General features: G+C 60.2%; 3 protein-coding genes and 1 long non-coding RNA gene across 4 annotated transcripts; 2 read left to right on the forward strand and 2 right to left on the reverse strand.

The window, feature by feature from the left end:
* The first annotated feature begins 2,697 nt into the window (after positions 1 to 2,697).
* Positions 2,698 to 4,673, forward strand: APOA1 (apolipoprotein A1). Its single transcript, XM_054725273.1, has 4 exons — positions 2,698 to 2,794; positions 2,980 to 3,032; positions 3,202 to 3,355; positions 3,993 to 4,673. Exons 2-4 carry the CDS (start codon positions 2,990 to 2,992, stop codon positions 4,561 to 4,563), a joined length of 768 nt encoding a protein of 255 aa, XP_054581248.1. The 5' UTR covers positions 2,698 to 2,794; positions 2,980 to 2,989; the 3' UTR covers positions 4,564 to 4,673.
* A 660-nt stretch (positions 4,674 to 5,333) lies between these two features.
* Positions 5,334 to 6,054, reverse strand: LOC114234605 (uncharacterized). The gene is made up of 2 exons (XR_003620814.2): positions 5,809 to 6,054; positions 5,334 to 5,506 (listed from the first exon to the last, which is right to left on the reverse strand). It is a non-coding gene; the product is annotated as an uncharacterized LOC114234605 (long non-coding RNA).
* Positions 6,055 to 8,198: 2,144 nt separating this feature from the next.
* Positions 8,199 to 9,851, reverse strand: APOC3 (apolipoprotein C3). The gene is made up of 3 exons (XM_008150218.3): positions 9,779 to 9,851; positions 9,496 to 9,619; positions 8,199 to 8,313 (listed from the first exon to the last, which is right to left on the reverse strand). Exons 1-3 carry the CDS (start codon positions 9,831 to 9,833, stop codon positions 8,199 to 8,201), a joined length of 294 nt encoding a protein of 97 aa, XP_008148440.1. The 5' UTR covers positions 9,834 to 9,851.
* A 4,866-nt stretch (positions 9,852 to 14,717) lies between these two features.
* On the forward strand, positions 14,718 to 17,018 carry APOA4 (apolipoprotein A4). The gene is made up of 3 exons (XM_008150219.3): positions 14,718 to 14,766; positions 15,034 to 15,160; positions 15,855 to 17,018. Exons 1-3 carry the CDS (start codon positions 14,718 to 14,720, stop codon positions 16,933 to 16,935), a joined length of 1,257 nt encoding a protein of 418 aa, XP_008148441.3. The 3' UTR covers positions 16,936 to 17,018.
* Positions 17,019 to 19,674: the final 2,656 nt, after the last annotated feature.

The raw sequence follows: 19,674 nt of genomic DNA on the forward strand, positions 1-19,674 counted from the left end.
TCTGACAAAGGCTGGCCCCCAAATCTGAATCAGAGATGCACCCAGCCTGTCATCAGCGGCGTTTCCCCTTGGCCTCTACCCAGAAAGGTTCCTTTCTCTCCGAAGTGTGAGCCACGGAGGGCGTGGCTGGTTTAAGCCAATACCTTCGGTGAGATGGACCAGGCGCTCTTAGTGAGTGCGTTCGTCAGAGCATCTCCCCCCAGGCCGCCAATCCCGAGCCTGCGGGGCGGGCATCCCGAGAGGGCCCCGGGCTGGGGGCGGTGGGCCTGGTGGCCACCAGGCAACCGTCAGGGCTGGAAGCCAGGCCTAAGTCCCAGTCCCGCCAGCACCGCATCCTCGTGGCTGGAAGGACGCTCCAGGCAGCTCTGCTGGCCTCACGGGCACTAACAGGCCGTCAGGTCGTCAGGAAGGCCACGAGGGAGGATGCAAATGCCGGAGCCTGGGTTCAGCCATAACAGTTTCAGAAACAAACCCAAGAGGAGGTAAAGCAGTGATGAGTAGCTTGGAGTCCAACCTGACGCTTCTGAGAGCCCCATATACTGGCTGGGATGAGTTCTACCCCCAGAAAGTAACCCCTCTTGGCCTCAGACACCTCCCTGCGAGCTGACCCTGCAGGGGCTGCCCTCCCTCCCGCGCTCTAAACAGGCAGAGAGCCGGGCTGGCCCCGGAAATGTCCACTGAGGCTCCCGCAGGCCTCGGGCTGGGTCGGCCCGGAACAGAGATCCCACAGCTCAGCGTCTGCAAGTCAGGACCACACAGAGAAAGTGGATCCCTGCTCCCCCACTCCTGCTGCCTGAAGCCAAGGTCAGCTCTGGTCTGAGCATGTGTGGTCAGTGGGAGCAAGGGGATGAAGTGCCAAAATTGGGATTCTGGGGCACAGAAAGGTGCCAGGGACCTTTCAGTTTTGCTACACATGTTCAAATTCGGTGCTTAAAACAACAAACTGTATGGTCTCCCAGGACAGTTCTGTAGGTCAAAGGGCCATGGGGTCACACGAGGCTAAACTCACGGTGTCTGCTGACCTGTATTTCTTCTGGAGACTCCAGGGGACGTGGGCCTTTGCCTCTGCAGGCTCCAAGGCCACCGCACTCCTTGGCTCCTGGCCCTGTCCAGCAGTCACTTCACTCCGACCTCTGCTTCCACCCTCTCGCCTCCTTCTCTGACCACCTCTTCTGCCCCCCTCGCGTGTATTTCAGGGGGGTTGGGATGGCACTGGGCCCGCCTGGATAACCACGCCACCTCTCGGTCCTCAGAATCACATCTGCAAAGTCCTTTTGTCATGTAAGGGAACAGCCACAGATTCCAAGGAGCAGGACGTGGGGGACCATTGTTCTGCCTGCCAGACAAGCTACCCTTGCTATGTGAGAGGCTGATCTGGAAGGTTCTGTAACTGGCCCAGCAGCACGAAGAGAGTAAGTGGCAGAGCTGGGACTCAAGCCCAAGGCTGCCGGGCTCCAAAGCTTTCCTCTCAGAGGTCCTGTGACTCAGAGCCTGTCCGTGGCCTGGTGCGGAGGCGCTGGGCCTTCGGAGAGAAGCCTCACAGAACGGCGCACTTCACCGGTCAGGCTCCTGGGCCCCCACAAGCCTGTCCCCACTTTGCTGATCGGAGGCGGAGGCTCAGGGAGATCACAAAACTGCCTCCCCAGGCGCCTCCAGGACTTTGCTAGTTGGAGGCAAGAGGAAATGAGAAAGCAGTTCTGCTGCTGGACCCGAGGTCTTTCCTCCCACATCAGTGGTCCCGGGGGCCGCCATCCGTTCTCACCTGTGTGTGACCCATGTAAATACGAACCACGCAAAGATCCATGTTTTCCATCTACGTGACTGTCCTTTATTCTGAGATAGTGCTCTATTTTGGTGTTAAAAATCTTTTCTTGCTCTAGCCAGTTTGACTACAGTGTTGGCCTGCGGACTGAAGAGCCCCGGGTTCGATTCCAGTCAAGGGCACATGCCCGGGTTGCAGGCTTGATCCCCAGTAGGGGGAGTGCAGGAGGCAGCTGATCAATGATTCTCTCTCATCATTGTTTCTATCTCTCCCTCTCCCCTCTGCTCTGAAATCAATAAAAATATGTTTTTTAAAAAGTATTTTCCGTTCTGAAGTGCTGGTCATGGTAGATGGCAGGGTTTGGGGGCGCAGTCAGTAGGATTTTTACATGACACCATTAAAAGTCGGCAACTCGATTGTTGGTCTCTAGGATTTGTTTGGAAATACTAGAGGTCTCTGAAACCTCCAAGCCTGGGGCCACTGAGCTCTTTCCCCCTCTCCCCAGGCGGCTCTGAGCACCCCACGTTCTCTTGCTTAGGCCTGGGAGGTCTCCAGGGGCTGGGAGAGAGGGGTGCAGAAGCTGCAGCTGAGAGGGAGGAGTCTGTAGGGGAGGGGCGGGAGGGGTGCAGGCGCATCTCCCTGGAATCGCAGGGGCTTCCTGCTGTTCCAGACCAGCTTGGGACCTTCTTCCTTCCCTCCTCTCCCCTGCTGCGCGGGCACAATGGACAATAGTGGGAAACCGTGGACCAGACCCTGGGGACCTGTAAGCCTGCAGCCACCCCCTCCCATTCCCTCCTGAATCCTTGATCCCTGGCCCTGCAGGTCCCCCCACCCCCAGCTTCCTGTTTGCCCACTCTGTTTGCCCAGCCCCAGGGACAGAGCTGATCCTTGAACTCTAAGTTCCAGATTCCCGCTGGGACCTATGAGCATTGCAAGGCCTGGGCTGGGCTTATCGGCCTCCAGCCCAGATCTGCTGGAGGCATAAATAGGCCCCGGGCAAGCTGCTGCTCAGACGCTGAGCACTCACCCCAGGTACGTCGCTGCCTCCTCCAGTCCCTCTGGCTCCCCAGCTCTGAGCTGGGCTCTGGGATCTTGGCTCCAGGCTCTGCCAGGTGCTGGGCTCTGGATACCTGAGGCTGCTCCGCCTGGAGAGTGGGCACAGGCACAGGCCCTGCAGCCACAGGCGCCCACTCAGCCAGGCCCCTCTCCTCCTCCAGGTCGCCCAAGATGAAGGCTGTGGTGCTCACCTTGGCCGTGCTTTTCCTCACAGGTAAGTGCCCCCAACACCAGGAGGGCCTCTCCCTAACCCCCGTGGTCTACCCTTCTGGGCACAGGGAGCAGACCTTCTCCCAAGACCCCTCTCTCCTGCCCCAAGCTGGCCTTTCCGCGCAGATCCCGGCCCAGAACTGGCCTGACTGAGGTGTCTTCCTCCACCCCAGGGAGCCAGGCTCGGCATGCCTTGCAGCAGGACGACTCCCAGTCACAATTGGATCAAGTGAAGGATTTAGTCGCCATGTATGTGGACACATTGAAAGAAGGTGGCAGAGAGTACATGGTCCAGATTGAAGCCTCCGACCTGGCAAAAAAGATGAAGTAAGGACCCCACGTGGGCTCTGGGTGGCACAGGGGCTGCTGGTCCTGAGGGGCGGATGCCAGGCCTGTAGGAAGATGTAGCCACACTGGCTGCATCCCAGCTGCTACCTGATGGGCCCCATACCTGGATGGAGAAACAGGAATGGGATGTCCAAGCAGGGTCACAGCCTCCTAGCGGGGGGCAGACCAGTGCCCCCATCAGTGAGCCCAGCATCGCGTTCTGCCTGCAGGAGCAGCTGCCCCTTCCTTACCTTCCTCCAGGCCCTCTGCCGCTCGCCGAGCGGCAGGGAGGGCGGTCTTCCGAGACAGAGGAGAACGGTCTTGAAGTATAGAGATGAGGCCTTTAATGGTCCCGCTTTGGGGACAGACAAGACTGATCTCCAAACCCAGCACTGTCTCCCACTAGCTCTTCAGTCTAGTGGGACTGGGGGGCGAGGGGCGGGGGTAGAAGAGGGGGGTGCTTGGGTGAGACACTGCCTGGGAGAAGCCCAGGCCTGACCCATCGCTACCCTACAAGCAGGGACAGGTTTTGCCCAGGTCTCACCACAGGTAAGCTGGGCGCTGGGTTTGCAGCTCCGAGGTGTCCAGGGTGCCTGGGAGGTCCCCTCTGACACCTGCTCCCCCTTCTCGCCCCCAGCCTGAAGCTCCTGGACAAGTTGGACACCCTGAGCACCAAGATCACCAGCCTGCGCGAGCAGCTCAGCCCGATGACCCAGGAGCTCTGGGACAGCCTGGAGAAGGAGACGGCGGTGCTGACCCAGGAGATGAACAAGGACCTGGAGCTGCTGAAGGAGAAGATGAAGCCCTACCTGGACGACGTCCGCCAGAAGATGGAGCCGCTGGGCCAGGAGCTGCACGAGGGCGCGCAGGAGCGGCTGCAGCGGCTGAAGGAGAAGCTGGGCCCGCTAGGCGAGCAGGTGCGGGACCGCGCGCGCACGCACGTGGAGGCGCTGCGCCAGGTCCTGGAGCCCTACAGCGACAAGGTGCGCGAGCGCCTGGCCGAGCGGCTGCAGGCGCTGCGGGACCGCGGCGGCGTGGGGCTGTCCGAGCTGCGGGACACGGCGGGCGCGAGGCTGCGCGAGCTGCGCGAGCAGGCGCAGCCGGTGCTGGAGGACCTGCGCTCGGGGCTGCAGCCGCTGTGGGAGAGCCTCAAGGTCGGCTTCTTGCTCGGCGTCGGCCAGCTCTCCGAGGAGCCCACCGACCAGTGAGGCGCCGCCGCTCCCCCGGCCCCGTCCTCGGTCCCTTCCCATCGCTCGGTTTCTTAGAATAAACGTTTACAAATCGGGACGCTTGTGTTGGGTTTGATGCTTTTTGAAGCTTCAAGGATGATTTTTAAACAATAAAAAGTTCTCCAAATGGTTCTCTCTTGGGAGAAGGGAAGGGGCACGGCTGGGAGCCCTGCGGGGCGAGCTCCGCGCTGGACTTGCTCCCGGAGCGGAGCGGGTGTAGGTGGTCGGCGTCCCCTCCTAAGGAGGCCAAGCAGAAAGGAACAGGAGCAGGCAAAGCGACAGATAATCCAATGCCACGTGCCCTGAAGGAGCCCAGACAAGACTGCCGCCGCGGGTCTGCGGGGGGCGGGGGGCGGGGGAGCAGGAGGCGGGCTGTTTGGCTGGGAGAAGCGGTTCCGGTCCCCAGAGGCCTCCCTTGGGCAGAGACAGGAGCCTCCCCAGCCTCGGGCTCCGGTGGGGGTGTGGTGCCCTCGGGGAGCACTGGAAGAACCTGGGCAGATTCAAACCCAGAGCCAGAGCGTGGCCCTTGCTCCTCCCTCCTTTGTTAATGAAACAGCATTTAAGCGCTTCCCTTTTGTTTTTGCACAAGGGCAGCTGCCCTCCTCACCGTCACCCTATCCAGAAGCAACCACTGTGTGCTCGGCACAGCCGGCACAGCCGTGAGAGGCCAGCCAGCCCACCGAGGGGGCGCCAAGCCCTGCCACCCCCTCTCTGCCCGCTCTGGCCTGAGTCCGAAAACCACGCCGCTGCAGAGTTAGCACATTTTTATTTTCAGATGCTTTCATGCCACTGTCTTACCGCACCCCTCTGAGTCCTGGCTAGACGCCATTAAACCCACGTCCGTCCGGAGGAGGGACTGGGGCTTGGAGATGGGAGGCCGCTCCCAGGTTGAAGAGACCCCTTTGCCTCTGGGCATCCATGGCTATTTAACAAAACACATGTGTGGCCAGCACTGAGTTTGTCTGGATACACACGTCCGCACATCTACATGTGTGCCAGCCTGTTCACACCAGCCTCTTCACAGCCAAAGATGGGGCAGCGCCTTCAGGCAGCCTTCCCACCTCCTCCCCGCAGGGCTTCCCTGCCACTGGAGGATTCCCCTCCTCCCTCTCCAGTTAGTCTTAAGGACTCTTGGATAAAGGAGCAGGCTTTTTAGTTCCTAACCATCTTGGTTCCTAACCGCCTACACCAGCAGGTATCAGCCCAGGTGAGAACATTGCCCACCTGTGGTGCTAGGGTCACAGGCCCAGCGGGACCGAGAGAAGCCCCGGCAGATTTCCAGGGCAGCAGATGCCTCCAAGGGGGTCCAGGTGGTCAGGGAGCTTCACAGCTGGCATAGGAGGAGGGAAGGCTTCTTTTTGTGTCTGCTGAGCAGAATGTGGGTGGCTGACCTGGGCTTGAGGTCTGGCTCTGCCACTGAGCAAGCTGACTGTGACATGGACAAGCTGACTGTGACATGGGCTAGCTGACTGTGACATGGGCTAGCTGCCTGTGACATGGGCAAGCTGTGACATGGGCAAGCTGACTGTGACGTGGACAAGCTGTGACATGGACAAGCTGACTGTGACATGACAAGCTGACTGTGACATGACAAGCTGACTGTGACATGGGCAAGCTGACTGTGACATGGACAAGCTGTGACATGGACAAGCTGACTGTGACATAGGCAAGCTGACTGTGACATGGGCAAGCTGACTGTGACATGGACAAGCTGACTGTGACATGGGCAAGCTGACTGTGACATGGGCAAGCTGACTGTGACATGGGCAAGCTGACTGTGACATGACAAGCTGACTGTGACATGGACAAGCTGACTGTGACATAGGCAAGCTGACTATGACATGGACAAGCTGACTGTGACATGGGCAAGCTGACTGTGACATGGACAAGCTGACTGTGACATGACAAGCTGACTGTGACGTGGACAAGCTGTGACATGGACAAGCTGACTGTGACATGACAAGCTGACTATGACATGACAAGCTGACTGTGACATGGACAAGCTGACTGTGACATGGGCAAGCTGACTGTGACATGGACAAGCTGTGACATGGACAAGCTGACTGTGACATAGGCAAGCTGACTGTGACATGGGCAAGCTGACTGTGACATGACAAGCTGACTGTGACATGGACAAGCTGACTGTGACATGGGCAAGCTGAATGTGACATGGGCAAGCTGACTGTGACATGGACAAGCTGTGACATGGACAAGCTGACTGTGACATAGGCAAGCTGACTGTGACATGGGCAAGCTGACTGTGACATGACAAGCTGACTGTGACATGGACAAGCTGACTGTGACATGGGCAAGCTGAATGTGACATGGGCAAGCTGACTGTGACATGGGCAAGCTGTGACATGGGCAAGCTGACTGTGACATGACAAGCTGCCTGTGACATGAACAAGCTGACTGTGACATGACAAGCTGCCTGTGACATGAACAAGCTGACTGTGACATGGACAAGCTGACTGTGACATGACAAGCTGACTGTGACATGAACAAGCTGACTGTGACATGACAAGCTGACTGTGACATGGACAAGCTGACTGTGACATGGGCAAGCTGACTGTGACATGGACAAGCTGCCTGTGACATGGACAAGCTGACTGTGACATGGACAAGCTGACTGTGACTTGGGCAAGCAAGTCCTTCACTTTTCTCAGCCTCATCTTCACTGGAAGAATGGGAGACCGCTCAAGTAGAATGTGGTTCTAGAACTCTCAGATGAGAGCATCTAAGCAAAGCACCATCTGTGGGTGACCTTGGGTTCCTTCTTAGTTCCCAGGACACTGGCCCTCTCCCTCCAATCCTGGTCCCAAGGGGGCAATCAGCTCAAACTGTAGCCACAATGACAGCCATTTACCTTTGATGTGCCAGGTGCTAAGCACTGTCTCATTTCATTCATTCATTCATTCATTCATTCAACAAACCTACAATGGAGGGGGCATTGCTGTGCTCCCTTCACAGATACGGAACTGAGGCTGATATACCTTGGTGGAGCCAAGGTCAGAGCCTAGTCGTATCTTACCCCACAGCTCCCTCAGGGGCCCCCTCCCCTCAGGTGTGGCTGAGAGGGCTCGTGGCCCAGGTGGTGCAAGTCAGTAGCTCCATAACTTGGGTGAATAGACAGTCTCAGCTCTGACACGGACATACAAGTGCAGGCACAGTGCCTGGCAAGAGCACACATAAAGGCATGTTGTACAGCATTTGGCAGTTTGTCGAAGTATTGTCACACCAGCATCCTGTTTGAGCCTCTACACAAACCCGTCGAGGCAGGCAGGGCAATTCCTTCCTTACAGGTAAGAAACTCGGGCCCAGACATGAAGAGGTGGGAAGGCACCGGCCCTAGGCCTGCTCGGTCCAGCGCCACGTGCAGAGCAGCCCGCCCATGCCCAGCCCAGACATGACATGGCACATGTGGGACGCCCCACTCACAGCAGCTTTATTGGGAAGACAGCATGCTGGGGCCAGGTCTGGGGGTGGGAGGGGAGGACACTGACAATGCTGCCCCTTTCGAGCGAACTTTGGGGGCAGCCCTGGAGGCTGCAGGACCCAAGGAGCCGGCAGGATGGATGGGCAGGCAGGCTTGGGGCGTTGAGGTCTCAGGTGGCCTAAACGGCTGGAGCTGCGGTGGTCTCGGGGGCCAGGTCCCAGAAGCTGGAGAACTTGTCCGTGATGGAGCTCCAGTAGCCCTTCAGGGAGCTGAAGCCGTCCGTCATCCAGTCCCTGCACGGAGACAGGCCGGAGAGCAGCGGAGTGAGGACAGGGCATCTGCAGCAGCGGCCACCATGGGGCCCCTACGCATCCCCACTGCCTCTCCCTCCTCAACCTCGCCCAGCGACACCCCTGAGCCCTCAGGCAGAGTCCCCGACAGCTCCATCCCGGCAGAAGGTGGTGATGGCACCCTAGCTCAAGTCCTTTGCTTGCCTCTCCAGGCTGGGCACATGTTGTGGCCCAATGATGGGGCGCGAGAGTGCAGGTGGGGCCTGTCATTCTATTCTAGGCAAACGCTGCCCCTAGAGTTACACAGCCTGGTGGCTCAGAGTGTGTGTGTGTGGGGGGGGGGGGGGGGGGGGGGCGGGGGGACGCCGAGGAAAGGCGTCTCATTTGGAAAGTCATAGTAGGGTTGGTTTTTTTGGGGTTTTTTAAAAAAATATATTTTATTGATTTTTTACAGAGAGGAAGAGAGAGGGATAGAAAGCCAGAAACATCGATGAGAGAGAAAAATCGATCAGCTGCTTCCTGCACACCCCCTACTGGGGATGTGCCCGCAACCAAGGTACATGCCCTTGACCAGAATCGAACCCAGGACCCTGAGTCCGCAGGCTGACGCTCTAGCCACTGAGCCAAACTGGTTAGGGCGGTCGTAGGGTTGGCTTATCAGCCATGTGATCTGGGCAGGCCACAACCTCTCTGAGCCACGATTTTCTCATCAGTGAAATGGAGAGAAGAATCCCCACTGCACAGGCAGTGCTGAGGACTGAAATGTCTGTGCGGCTTCTGCCCAGGGACACCCCAGTGCTGGGCAGCGCAGGTGGAGTGGAGAGGATGGGGGCAGGACAGGTGGTAGAGGAGGGACAGACTTCTGCTCCTGTGGGGCCCCGGGCTCGGAGCAAGACTGAAACACACACACACCCTGGGCTGAAGTGGGGGGGTGTGGGGGTGGGGGAGAGGGGGGGAGGAAGACATCCCAGCCAAACTGCTAGCCAGGCTGTCAGAAAAGGACAGGGAAGTGAGGCCTTCCTTAAGGCCACAGGACAGCTGAGGGAGGAAGGAGTTGGCAGAGGAAGGGGGCCAGGAGGAGAGGGCCTGTCCTCTCTCCTCACAGCCATAGCCTGTTGCGTAGACCAGGCAGGAGGCCGAGAGCACAGGCCCTGGGCGGGGCAGGTGGGAGCCGGGCGGGCGTACCTGGCCTGCTGGGCCACCTGGAGCTCCTGCACGCTGGTCAGGGCGTCCTGGGCCGTCTTGCTTGCCTGCTGCACGTAGTCCTGCATGAATGCCAGGAGGGAGGCCTCGTCCTGCTCCACTGCTCCTGCGAGGACAGTGGCCGAGTGGAGTGCATCAGCGCTGGGAGCCCTGGCTCCTGCCCAGCCACCCATCAGCCCCCAGATCACCAAGCCACCTCCCCAGGGTCCTCTGGCAGACACCTGCCCCCACTGGTCCCCAGCCCTAGTCCCCACAAGCGGCTTACGGGCAGAGGCCAGGAGCGCCAGGAGGGCAGCAACGAGGAGGGCCCGGGGCTGCATGACGGCTTTGTCCCTGCAGGGAAGATCTGGTGAGGGGAGTTTTAGGCCTGCAGGGGTGTGGCTCAGTGCACCGAGCTGGCTCCAGCCAGGCGGAGAGCCTGCTCCCACGCGAACATGCTAACACGGAGGCCAAGGCTTCCCGAAGCCAACACAGCCCGAGGAGGGAGGCGTGGGGTGGGACAGAAAACCCACTAGACCCGGAATCAGGACACCTGGGTTCTGGTCCGTCTCTGCCACTAACACGCTGTGTGACCTTGTGACCCTGTCCGGACCTCTGACTTCTGTCTGGGACAGGACTGGGGTGTCCAGTCCCAAACATGCGGACAAGGGAAGTGTGCAGAAGTAGAGCCAGCTCCAGCCCCAGCTCTGGGCAGGTGACTTCGTCTCCATGGGCCTCAGTTTCCCCCAGTGTGCCATCGGAGGTGGGGCCTCCATTAAGCCCTAAGTCTTCCTGGGCTCCTCTCAGACTTTGCTGGCTGGGCAACGGGGACCCTCTTCTGCTCTTCTCATCCTGCTCTCCTGTCCACACCCCCACATCCCCCACACACCCCCGCGCCCAGGACATTACCTGGAGCAGCTGCTGCTGGGAAGGAATTGAACAGGCAGAGCAGAGGGTTCTGACCTGTTTTATATTGTCCCCAGGACAGTGGGTGCCCAGGATCTGGTGAGCTGGGCAAAGGTCACCTGCTGATCAGTCTAGACCAGGGCCTAAGGCAGGGCGGCCAGATGCAGCCAGGCCTGCTGGGAGAGTTGGGAAATCTCTAGAAGGCGGTGGGTGCCCATGCCACTCTCCTGGTACCCCTATAGCCCAGATAGGTTCAGGAACTGGGGGGGTACGAGCCTGGAAAGACCCCATTCCTTCCTAGCAGCCTGGCTCCCCTGGAAGAGGCTAGTGAGAGGAGAGGGGCTTAGGGACAAGCCAGGGGCCTCTGGGTCCACCTTTGCCCTTCACACTTGGTCCCTCCCTTCCCCACCCCTAAGCCCAGATAACAGCCCGGACTGGGGGGTGGGGTGGGAGTGAGAGGGCAATGGGCTTGGGAAGAACTCAGAGCATTGGGATGGGGTGTCTGGAGGGGGTCACAGAGGCCTGGGCGAGGCTTGTGTGTGGAGGTGACACAGCTGAGTTCACACAGCCCCCTCCCCGGCATCTCCGACTCTGGCTTCAATCCCAGTGCTGCTTACCCAGAAGCCTCCCTATGCTGGCCCAGGGCAAGGGGTGGTGGGAGAAGGGCCAAGGTCACTCTGGCCTCTGAGCCCAAGGCCTTTGTCCCACCCCGCCTCCCCACTACTCGCCTTGCTCTCTAGACCCACTGATAACATTCCCGGGAGAGCAGCTGGGCTCCTGGCTGGGCCCTCCCCACACGGTGGCCGCTGGGATCAATTCCAGTGCCGAGCACCTCTCGCCACAGGTTCCTCAGCTTGGAAATGGCAGCACTGGCTGCTGGGCACCTGGTGGAAAGCAAGGCTGGGAGAGGCCAGGCTGGTGGGCGGAGGGCACCGAGACGCTCTGCAGGGTCAGCTGGCTGTCCAGGGGACAGGCGGGCTGGGGGCAGTGTCCCCAGGGCCCACAGTGTCCCCAAGCAAGATCAGGGGACTTGGAGTTCTAGCTGCTAAGACTTTGGAGCCAAGAAATCCTAGGTTACTCATATGGCCCAGGCCCAGAGGTTTAACATTTTAGAGCCTCACTTTTCTCCCCTGTGAAATGGGAATAGAATACTGATATGCCAGAGCTCTGGTGAAGAGCACAGGAGAAGGTACAAAGTGCTGATCCACGAAGGGGGCTCCTTGATCTCTCTCCCTTCCTCCCAACGCGTTGCCCTCCCCTGACACCACATTCAGAGGCAGGCGCTTCCGAGGGAGACTGGGCTTCTGGCGGCAGCCGTCCTGTCAGGAAGGAGCTAGCCCCACAGCGTGGAATCAGAGCCTGAGGAAGTGGCCTGGCAGCTACCCGCAAAATTCCTTATCCATGGCTGAGGCTTGGAATGTTCTTATTAGACACTCATTCCTCTGGCTTAGACCTTGTTTTCTGTCAAAATTTAATTATTCAGATTCCGCATGCCCTGGTCACCGCATGCCCTGACCCCTGGGACCCATCTCCTCCTAAGGGCTTGGTACCTGTGAGCGCTTGTGCCTGCCTAGCAGCTCCGAGCCTGGGTCTCTGTGGGGGAGGGGCTGTCTCAGGGGGCAGGGCAGGGTCCTCTCAGGCCCCACTCTCCTTTTCCCTCTCCCTGCCTCCTACCTGGCTCCTCTGGATTAAAGAGACTACTTTGGCCTACAGACCAGCTCTGGGGAGTACCCAGGGTATGCGTGTGTGTGCTTTTGTGTGTGTGTGCGCGCGCGCGCGGTGGGGGCCAGGAAGGAGTTTTGGGCTGACTCTCTCTGCTTCCACTTGTGTCCAGGAGCCCCCGTGATCCTTGCCCTGCCACTAGGCTGGCCTGGCAGCCCTGATTCTGCCCACCAGCAGAGGCCCTGGCTCACCTCGCCTCTCCACACCGGAAGTCCCTCCTACTCTCTCCCCAGATGACCCCCTTAGTTCTCCCTGAGACAAAGGTCAACATGGAGCACATGTGGGGACACACATCCATGTAACTTGCCTGTCCCTGACTGGGCCTAGGGGTCCCCTCCTGACTCCTCTCTCTGGGCTGACCCCTGGTTTGACCCCAGTGGGTGGACAGGAGGGTGGCTATCGGTGATGCTAGACTATCAGGCTGGTCACCGCACAAGCCTTTAGGTCTTTCCGTTGTACATCAAGGAGACTGAGCTCAGAGAGGAATGAGACTCGCCCAACATCACACAGGCCCCAGACTCACAGGGCCAGGGCCAAAGAGAGCCCGAGGCCCGCAGAGGCAGGCTCTGTGCTACCCATCAGCACTTGCAGCCTCTAATGGCCCCAGCACTAAGCCATTCACAGCTGAAGAAATATGCCCGCAGTGGGCAATACATGCACCGTTAATGGCGTGCCACCCACCACACGCCAGGAGGCATGTCTGTGGGCGCAGGTGCCAGCCTTTTGCTCCAGGCCTGAGCTGTGTGTCCACAAACTGCTCATCTGCGCGCATACTCATGTGTGCCTGTACACGTCCTGCAGCCGCTCTCAGACACGCTCACTCAGCGCGGACTCCACAGCGAGGAGGCGGCCGCACTCTGAGCCTGCCACACGCTGCTGCTGGGACTGCAAGTCCAGGAGGTCAAACTGCGGCTGAGGTGTCCTTTGTGACTCACTGCCCTCCTCGTCTCTGGGCCGGGAGGAGGGGTTGGGACGGGTCACTGAGCACCAGCAGCAGGGAGTCAGTCTTTCAGGGGCAACACACGGCTGCTGCATGATGGGCACTGACCATGCGCCAGGCCTTGTTCCCAGCATCGCACAGATTGTCTCAGGGAATCCTCAGCCCAAGAGGCAGCTGAGGCTCGGGGGCGGGGAGGGGGGCGTTAAAAGACTTGCCCAAGTTCACACAGACACACAGACAGTAAGTGGGGAGCCCAGATGTATAACCAGGGGTCTGACCCCAGAATCTGAACCCTTAACAACGACTGCAGGACAGCCCCGGCTGCTCCGGGAGGCGCTCCCTGACGCTGGCGGCGGGCGTGGGGTCAGCAGGAGGGCTGTGAGCAACAGGCCTTTGGCTGTCTTCCCCGGAGACATCAGGCCACTCTGGAATGGGAAGGATGGAGGTGGCAGGGCAGGGTGCGCACAGCGGGGTCCGTTCTGACGGCAGTTAGCCAGCCAGGAGCACGTGGCACCCAGCCCAGGGCGCCAGCCGCACCGTATGACAGACGTCGGCTCCTGGTCCCGGAGGGTGGGTGTCTGTGTGAGACCTCATTTGGAGAGGAGTTAGGGGTCCAAGTAGAAGACCTCTCGGATGCCCCCCGCACCGCCCCCCGGTGAAGGCCCTCCCTGAGAGCCCAGGTCCTGAGCTTCATCAGAAGCCGGCCACTTCTGTCCAGGGCGTGTGGCAGGGCAGGTGAACAGGACCCGCCTTGGGCTGCCCTACCTGTCACCTGCATCGTCACCCCTGGCGACCTGCAGAGGCCAAGTCTCACTGCCACGCTCACTGCAGGGTGAGCATTCTTTGGTCCAAATCAGGAAAACAATGTTTTTAACATCAGCAGCTTTTTAGTGCTTAGTCTGTGCCAGGCGCTGTAACGCTTACTTCACAACCCATTTTCAAAGAGACACAGGCTCAGCGCTAGGCCAAGTTGAATCACGAGACCAAGGTGACACAGCTTGGCAGCAAGGGACAGGAGGCAAACTTAGAATTAACCCCTCCATACAGGGGCCTGCCCCAGGCTCTCCAGGCCCGTCCACCTCGGCGCACTTGACCAGGACCTGGATCTTAGCTCGCTGCCCTGATCGTGGCCCTGGGCGTCCCAGCCTAGAGTCCGGTGCTGTGAGATGGAGTCAGATTGGGGCGTTTGGAGGTGGGGGTGCTCTCACCCCTGGGGTAGACAGAGGAGGTGTGAACTTTGTTCCCCAAGCCTGGCACCGGCCCAGAGCTGCCAGCTGGGCCTTGGGGACACCTGTCCTGGACTCAGGCATTCCTGGGCCTCACTCTCCGCAGCTCACACTCCCTCTTCCCTTCGTACTGGGTGGGGCGCAAGCAGAGAACAGCAGCTTCTGATTGTTGCCCAAGCCCCAGTCTGCTGTCAGCTTCCACGTCATCTTAGGGTCACAAAAGTCCAAGAGGCCTCCTGAGAATGTGTCACCTTCCAGCGTGGAGTCCCACTGGGAGGGGCGTGGGAGGGCAGCCTGGGGTTTAAATGTCTGGCTGGCCCCGGCTTGTCAGTTCGGACAGCGGAGGAAAGCCACCTGAGAGCCGCTCTGCTTGCTCCGATTCCAGGAAGGGTCCGTGCGGCGGGAGGCTCTGCAGCCAGCGAGCAGCCAGGATGTCCCTGAAGGCCGTGGTGCTGGCGCTGGCCCTGGTGGCTGTCACCGGTGAGTAGCAGCTGCCTTTGGATGCGGGGCAGGGCGAAGAGTCGGAGGCCCAGGCGAGGGGACAGTCCAGTGCCTGTCGGCCCTGGCCGGACACGAGGGCTGCCCAGCAGCCTCCGGGCTCAGGGCGGGCTGGCGCATTCACGGCGGCCGCACTGGCCTTGGTGCCAGACAACTTCACACGCCCACCGCCAGCCGGCCGCAGCGCAGGTGAATGGGGAGGGGCAAGGAACGAGTCTGGTCTCATGAGATGCTCTGCTTCGTGCCCAGGTACGCAGACTGAGGTCAGTCCCGACCAGGTGGCCACCGTGGTGTGGAACTACTTCAGGCAGCTGGGCGACAATGCCAAGGAGGCGGTGGCGCACCTCCAGAAGTCTGAGCTCACCCAGCAGCTCAAGTAAGTGGGCCCCGCACTGCCTGGGTCAGGGCGGAGCGGGGCAGACCTGCGGCCACGGCCTGCCCCCAGCTCCTGTGACCCTGAGGCCTCCCGGGCTGGAACCCACACGTGCAAACAGGCCAGCTGCACGGAGAAAACCCTCAGGTGTCTTCCCGCCTGAACTGCAGAGTGTGGCAAATGCCACCGCTCAGCACTGAGGCTCTTGGGAGCAGGCGGGTAGGCCTGCGCTGGATTCTAACGCAGTCCAAGAGGCGGCCGTGGAGTCCAGTCCGAGGAAGGGCGCTGGGGACTCTGAGGGTGGGCACATGCAAGGAAACCAGCCCCCGTGCCACTAGAAGGCCCTGGAAGAATCCAGAACCTAACATCTGAGAGAACGGGGTCTGTCCCAGCACCCCCCGCGGGAAAGGCCCCCCAGGGCCGCTCGGCACAGGCTGGGAGCTGAAAGCAGTGCGCTCCAGGCTCCCGCAGCTGCGACCAGCCCGAGGGAGGGAGCGTCAGGCACACACGCAGGGCAGCAGCCTGGCCTGCCAGCCCTTCGCTCAAGTCGGGACCCACCCGGGGACAGGCCGGGAGAGGCGGGGCGAGGCCGACCCCGCTCCCCCGTCCTAGGCGGGGTGTGTAGGGTGAGTGCCAGGTCGGGGAAACAAGGTCCGGGGCGACGCCCAAGCTAACCCGCCCCGCACCCCCCGGGCAGCTCCCTCTTCCAGGACCGAGTGGACGACGTGAACGCCTACGCGAGCGACCTGCAGAAGAAGCTGGTGCCCTTCGCCACGGGGCTGGGCGAGCGCCTGACCAAGGACTCGGAGCAGCTGAAGGAGCAGATCCAGAAGGAGCTGGAGGAGCTGCGGGCGCGGCTGCAGCCGCACGCCCAGGACGTGAGCCAGCGGATCGAGGACAGCGCGCGGGAGCTGCAGCAGCGCCTGGGGCCCTACGCCGAGCAGCTGCGCACCCGGGTCCGCACGCAGGCCGAGCAGCTGCGCAGCCAGCTGAGCCCCTACGCGCAGCGCATGGAGACGCTGCTGCGCGACCAGAAGGACAACCTGCAGGCCTCGCTGGCGCCCGTGGCCGACGAGCTCCAGGGCCTGATCGACCGGAACGTGGAGGAGCTCAAGGGGCGCCTCACGCCCTACGCCGACGACCTCAAGCTCAAGATCGACCAGAACGTGGAGGAGCTGCGCCGCAGCCTGACGCCCTTCGCGCAGGACGCCCAGGAGAAGCTCAACCACCAGCTGGAGGGCCTGGCCTTCCAGATGAAGAAGAACGCGGACCTGCTGAAGACCAAGCTCTCGGCCGACGCGGAGCAGCTGCGCCGCAGCCTGGCGCCCCTGGCCGAGGACGTGCGCGGCAAGCTGGGGGGCGGCGCGGCGGGGCTGCAGCAGTCGCTGGCGCAGCTCGGCAGCCAGCTGGACCGGAAGGTGGAGGAGTTCCGCCGCAGCGTGGAGCCCCACGGCGAAGCCTTCAACAAGATCCTGGCGCAGCAGGTGGAGGAGCTCAAGCAGAAGCTGGGTCCCCAGTCGGGGGACGTGCAAGGCCACCTGGTCTTTCTGGAGAAGGATCTGAGGGACAAGGTGAACTCCTTCTTCAGCTCCCTGCAGAAGGAGGGCCAGGACCAGCCCCTGCAGGAGGGCCAGGACCAGCCCCTGCAGAAGGAGGGCCAGGACCAGCCCCTGCAGAAGGAGGGCCAGGACCAGCCCCTGCAGAAGGAGGGCCAGGACCAGCCCCTGGCGCCCCCCCTCCCCGAGCAGACCCAGGAGCAGGCGCCCCTGGGGGCCTGAGCTGTCCCTGGTGCCCACGCCCCGCCCTGGACACCTGCCCCGCCCCGCCACCTGTCTGTCGGTCTGTCCCAAAGCAATTCCCTTTCGAGTTTGAGGACACGTGTCCTGTGGAAAATGACGCTACCTCTCGCTACTCAATAAAACTGCTAAGGAACTAGCCCAGCCTGGTGCCGCGTGGCTTCTTGTGTTGCTGGGACAGGGGTGTCTGGCCCACAGCTGGCAAAGCTTAGCAGGGCAGCAGGGGAGACTGGGGGATGCCAGGGCAGGGCGATGAGACCGGGCGAGGGCAGGGGTGCTGAGACGAGTGTGCTAAGGGGAAAGTGGAAAAAGAAGTCACACTTTATCTGAAGACAAAATAGGCAATCCACTCCCTCCACTTCGCCCACAAATATTTAGTGCCCCCAGTGTGCCCGGCACTGTTCTAGGCATCCGCAGTCTGAGTCTGTCCTTCCTCGCCCCCAGGGGCCGCTGAGGTGAGCAGGACTGGCCCCTGACCTGGAGAGCTCCGGGCACAGTGGGGAGACGGGCCTCCTGCCTTAGTTCTCCTGTGCCTTTCACCCGACTTACTTGTGTGAATTTTGGTTTCGTCCACCCCAGCCCCACTCCCATTGTAAAACAGATATACTTACTTCAGAGACTTCTGGACGATACACCCGGTGTCCAGAGTTGAGGAGCGAGGCCTAGAGACACGGGTGGGTCCCGGAAGGTGGGGTGAAGCAGGTGCCCAGGTGCCTCCTGGCGAGCGGCCTGCCTAGGGGTGGGGCTGCCAGCCGCCAGGTGGACAGGGGAAGAGGAGCCGGGCCCCAGGCGGCCCCTGGGGTGACCTCTCCCTCCCCGCTCAGAGCCTCAGAGAAGAGCCAGTCCAAGCCTTTGTCCCAAATGACTTACATCCTGGCTGCTCCCTCTGACCCAGGTCTGCGAGTCCCTCCTGAAGCCTTTCCTTCCCAGGGTTACAGGCTTTCCTCAAAGACACCCAGACCCGCACTGAGGGCAGGGCCCTAAGGAGAGTGTCTGGGGTCTCCTCTCTCCATCCCCTCTTCCTCCCAAGGTGCTCTCGGGATGGTGGCCCGAGAGCCCGCAACCTGGGCATGTGCCCTTGACTGGAATCAAACCCAGGACCCTTCATTCCGCAGGCCGACGCTCTATCCACTGAGCCACACCGGCCAGGGTGATAAAGCATTTGTTTGTTTGTTTGTATCTTCTAGAACAGGTTCTGCGGCTAGCAGTTCAGAACTTGACCTAGCCCTTCACCCCTACGGGGCCCCTCCCCCGGAAAGCTGAGCCACCCCTGACCCAGTCCAGCCAGTCCTGTTGATTTGTCTGAGCTGTACGCGTTAGTCTTCCTTAGGGCTGGCTCCCTCCCTCCGAGAAATCCGTCTTCTCTTGCTTCCTAAGCGGGCCTTTGGGCTGTGTCCCCTGGGCCTCAGTCAATTCAAGGGCCGTCTCCAGCATCTAAGACGATGGGACAGCGAGGGCAGAAAGTGACGGTGTGTGCAGCTCTGCCCACCTTCTCAGAGGCGCTCCCCGGAGAACCCGGGTTCAAGAACAATGCTCCGACTTGGATTGGGGAATCTTTACTTTGAGATGTCCAAGATATGTTAAGCAAAAAAAGAGCAAGGGCCTGAATATCACGCATTACACACCCCCATGAAGAAGCAGACATGCATGTGTGTGAATGTGTGAGGAGGGAAAAGTCAGTTAATTCAACAGCGAGTTGCACTTAGAGCGAGGATTGTCCTGGGCAGTGCCTGCTGGCTGCTGGAGCGGAGACCCCGAGGGAGCGGCTGCCAGGAGACCTGGAGAGAGCTGGTTTCCATGTCCTGTGCTTTCCCTGGGAGGCCATGCACAGCGGGGAATGAGGGAAGGTCGCCGAAGGGAAAGCAGGAAATAAAAGAGGAGGCTAAATCCCCCCGCACCCCAGTGATGGCCAATGGAAACAGCTAATGGCAGAAATTTTTAATGCAGGGCAGCCAATAAAGCTGACACTTTGTTAAGTGCTTTTAAAAACTATGGCGGGTTTGGCTCAGTGGATAGATCATGGGCCTGTGGACTGAAGGTCCCGGGTTCGATTCTGGTGAAGAGCACAGGCCCGGGTTTCGGGCTTGATCCCCAGTGGGGGGTGTGCAGGAGGCAGCCAATGAATGATTCTCTCTCATCATTGATGTCTCTCTCTCTCTCTCTCTCTCTCTCTCTCTCTCTCTCTCTCTCTCTCTCTCTCTCTCTCTCCCTTCCTCTCTGAAACCAATAAAAACATATTTTAAAAACTATGGTAAATGCCCCACATCCTCTCATGAACTTCTCACAACACTCTGCGACATCCAAGGTGCAGTGAGTGGGGAAGAGGCAGTTCAACCAGCGTGGGACTGAGATGGCGCCGGCCGTCAGCTACAGAACGGCAGCGCCGAGGTGGTGCCTCCAGGGTGAGCCGGCTTAGGAGGCCCAGTGTGAGCCCAGCAAAGCCCCTGACAGGAGGACTGCCCACCACAGAGGGCAGGTGGGTTCTGCCCAATCACATTTGAATTGCAATATCTTGCTTACACAGATATAGACTTTAAGATAATGTTTTTTAAAAACTATTTTTATTGCTTTCTAGAGAGGGGGGAAGGAGAGGGGGAAGAGAGAGAGAGAGAGAGAGAGAGAGAGAGAGAGAGAGAGAACACTGATCGGCTGCCTCCTGCATGTTCCCAACCAGAAATAAAACCAGCAACCTCTCGGTGCAGGGGACGATGCCCAACCAAC

The sequence above is a fragment of the Eptesicus fuscus genome, chromosome 13, assembly GCF_027574615.1.
Source record: "Eptesicus fuscus isolate TK198812 chromosome 13, DD_ASM_mEF_20220401, whole genome shotgun sequence".
Lineage (NCBI taxonomy): Eukaryota > Metazoa > Chordata > Mammalia > Chiroptera > Vespertilionidae > Eptesicus > Eptesicus fuscus.

Coding starts and splice junctions, on each gene's coding strand:
- APOA1 (XM_054725273.1), top strand. CDS start 2,990: ATGAAGGCTGTGGTGCTCACCTTGGCCGTGCTTTTCCTCACAG. Junction 3,033..3,201: donor GGCCGTGCTTTTCCTCACAG/GTAAGTGCCCCC, acceptor CCTCCACCCCAG/GGAGCCAGGCTCGGCATGCC. Junction 3,356..3,992: donor GACCTGGCAAAAAAGATGAA/GTAAGGACCCCA, acceptor TCTCGCCCCCAG/CCTGAAGCTCCTGGACAAGT.
- APOC3 (XM_008150218.3), bottom strand. CDS start 9,833: ATGCAGCCCCGGGCCCTCCTCGTTGCTGCCCTCCTGGCGCTCCTGGCC. Junction 9,620..9,778: donor GGCGCTCCTGGCCTCTGCCC/GTAAGCCGCTTG, acceptor CTGTCCTCGCAG/GAGCAGTGGAGCAGGACGAG. Junction 8,314..9,495: donor CAGGTGGCCCAGCAGGCCAG/GTACGCCCGCCC, acceptor GTCTCCGTGCAG/GGACTGGATGACGGACGGCT.
- APOA4 (XM_008150219.3), top strand. CDS start 14,718: ATGTCCCTGAAGGCCGTGGTGCTGGCGCTGGCCCTGGTGGCTGTCACC. Junction 14,767..15,033: donor GGCCCTGGTGGCTGTCACCG/GTGAGTAGCAGC, acceptor CTTCGTGCCCAG/GTACGCAGACTGAGGTCAGT. Junction 15,161..15,854: donor GAGCTCACCCAGCAGCTCAA/GTAAGTGGGCCC, acceptor CCCCCCGGGCAG/CTCCCTCTTCCAGGACCGAG.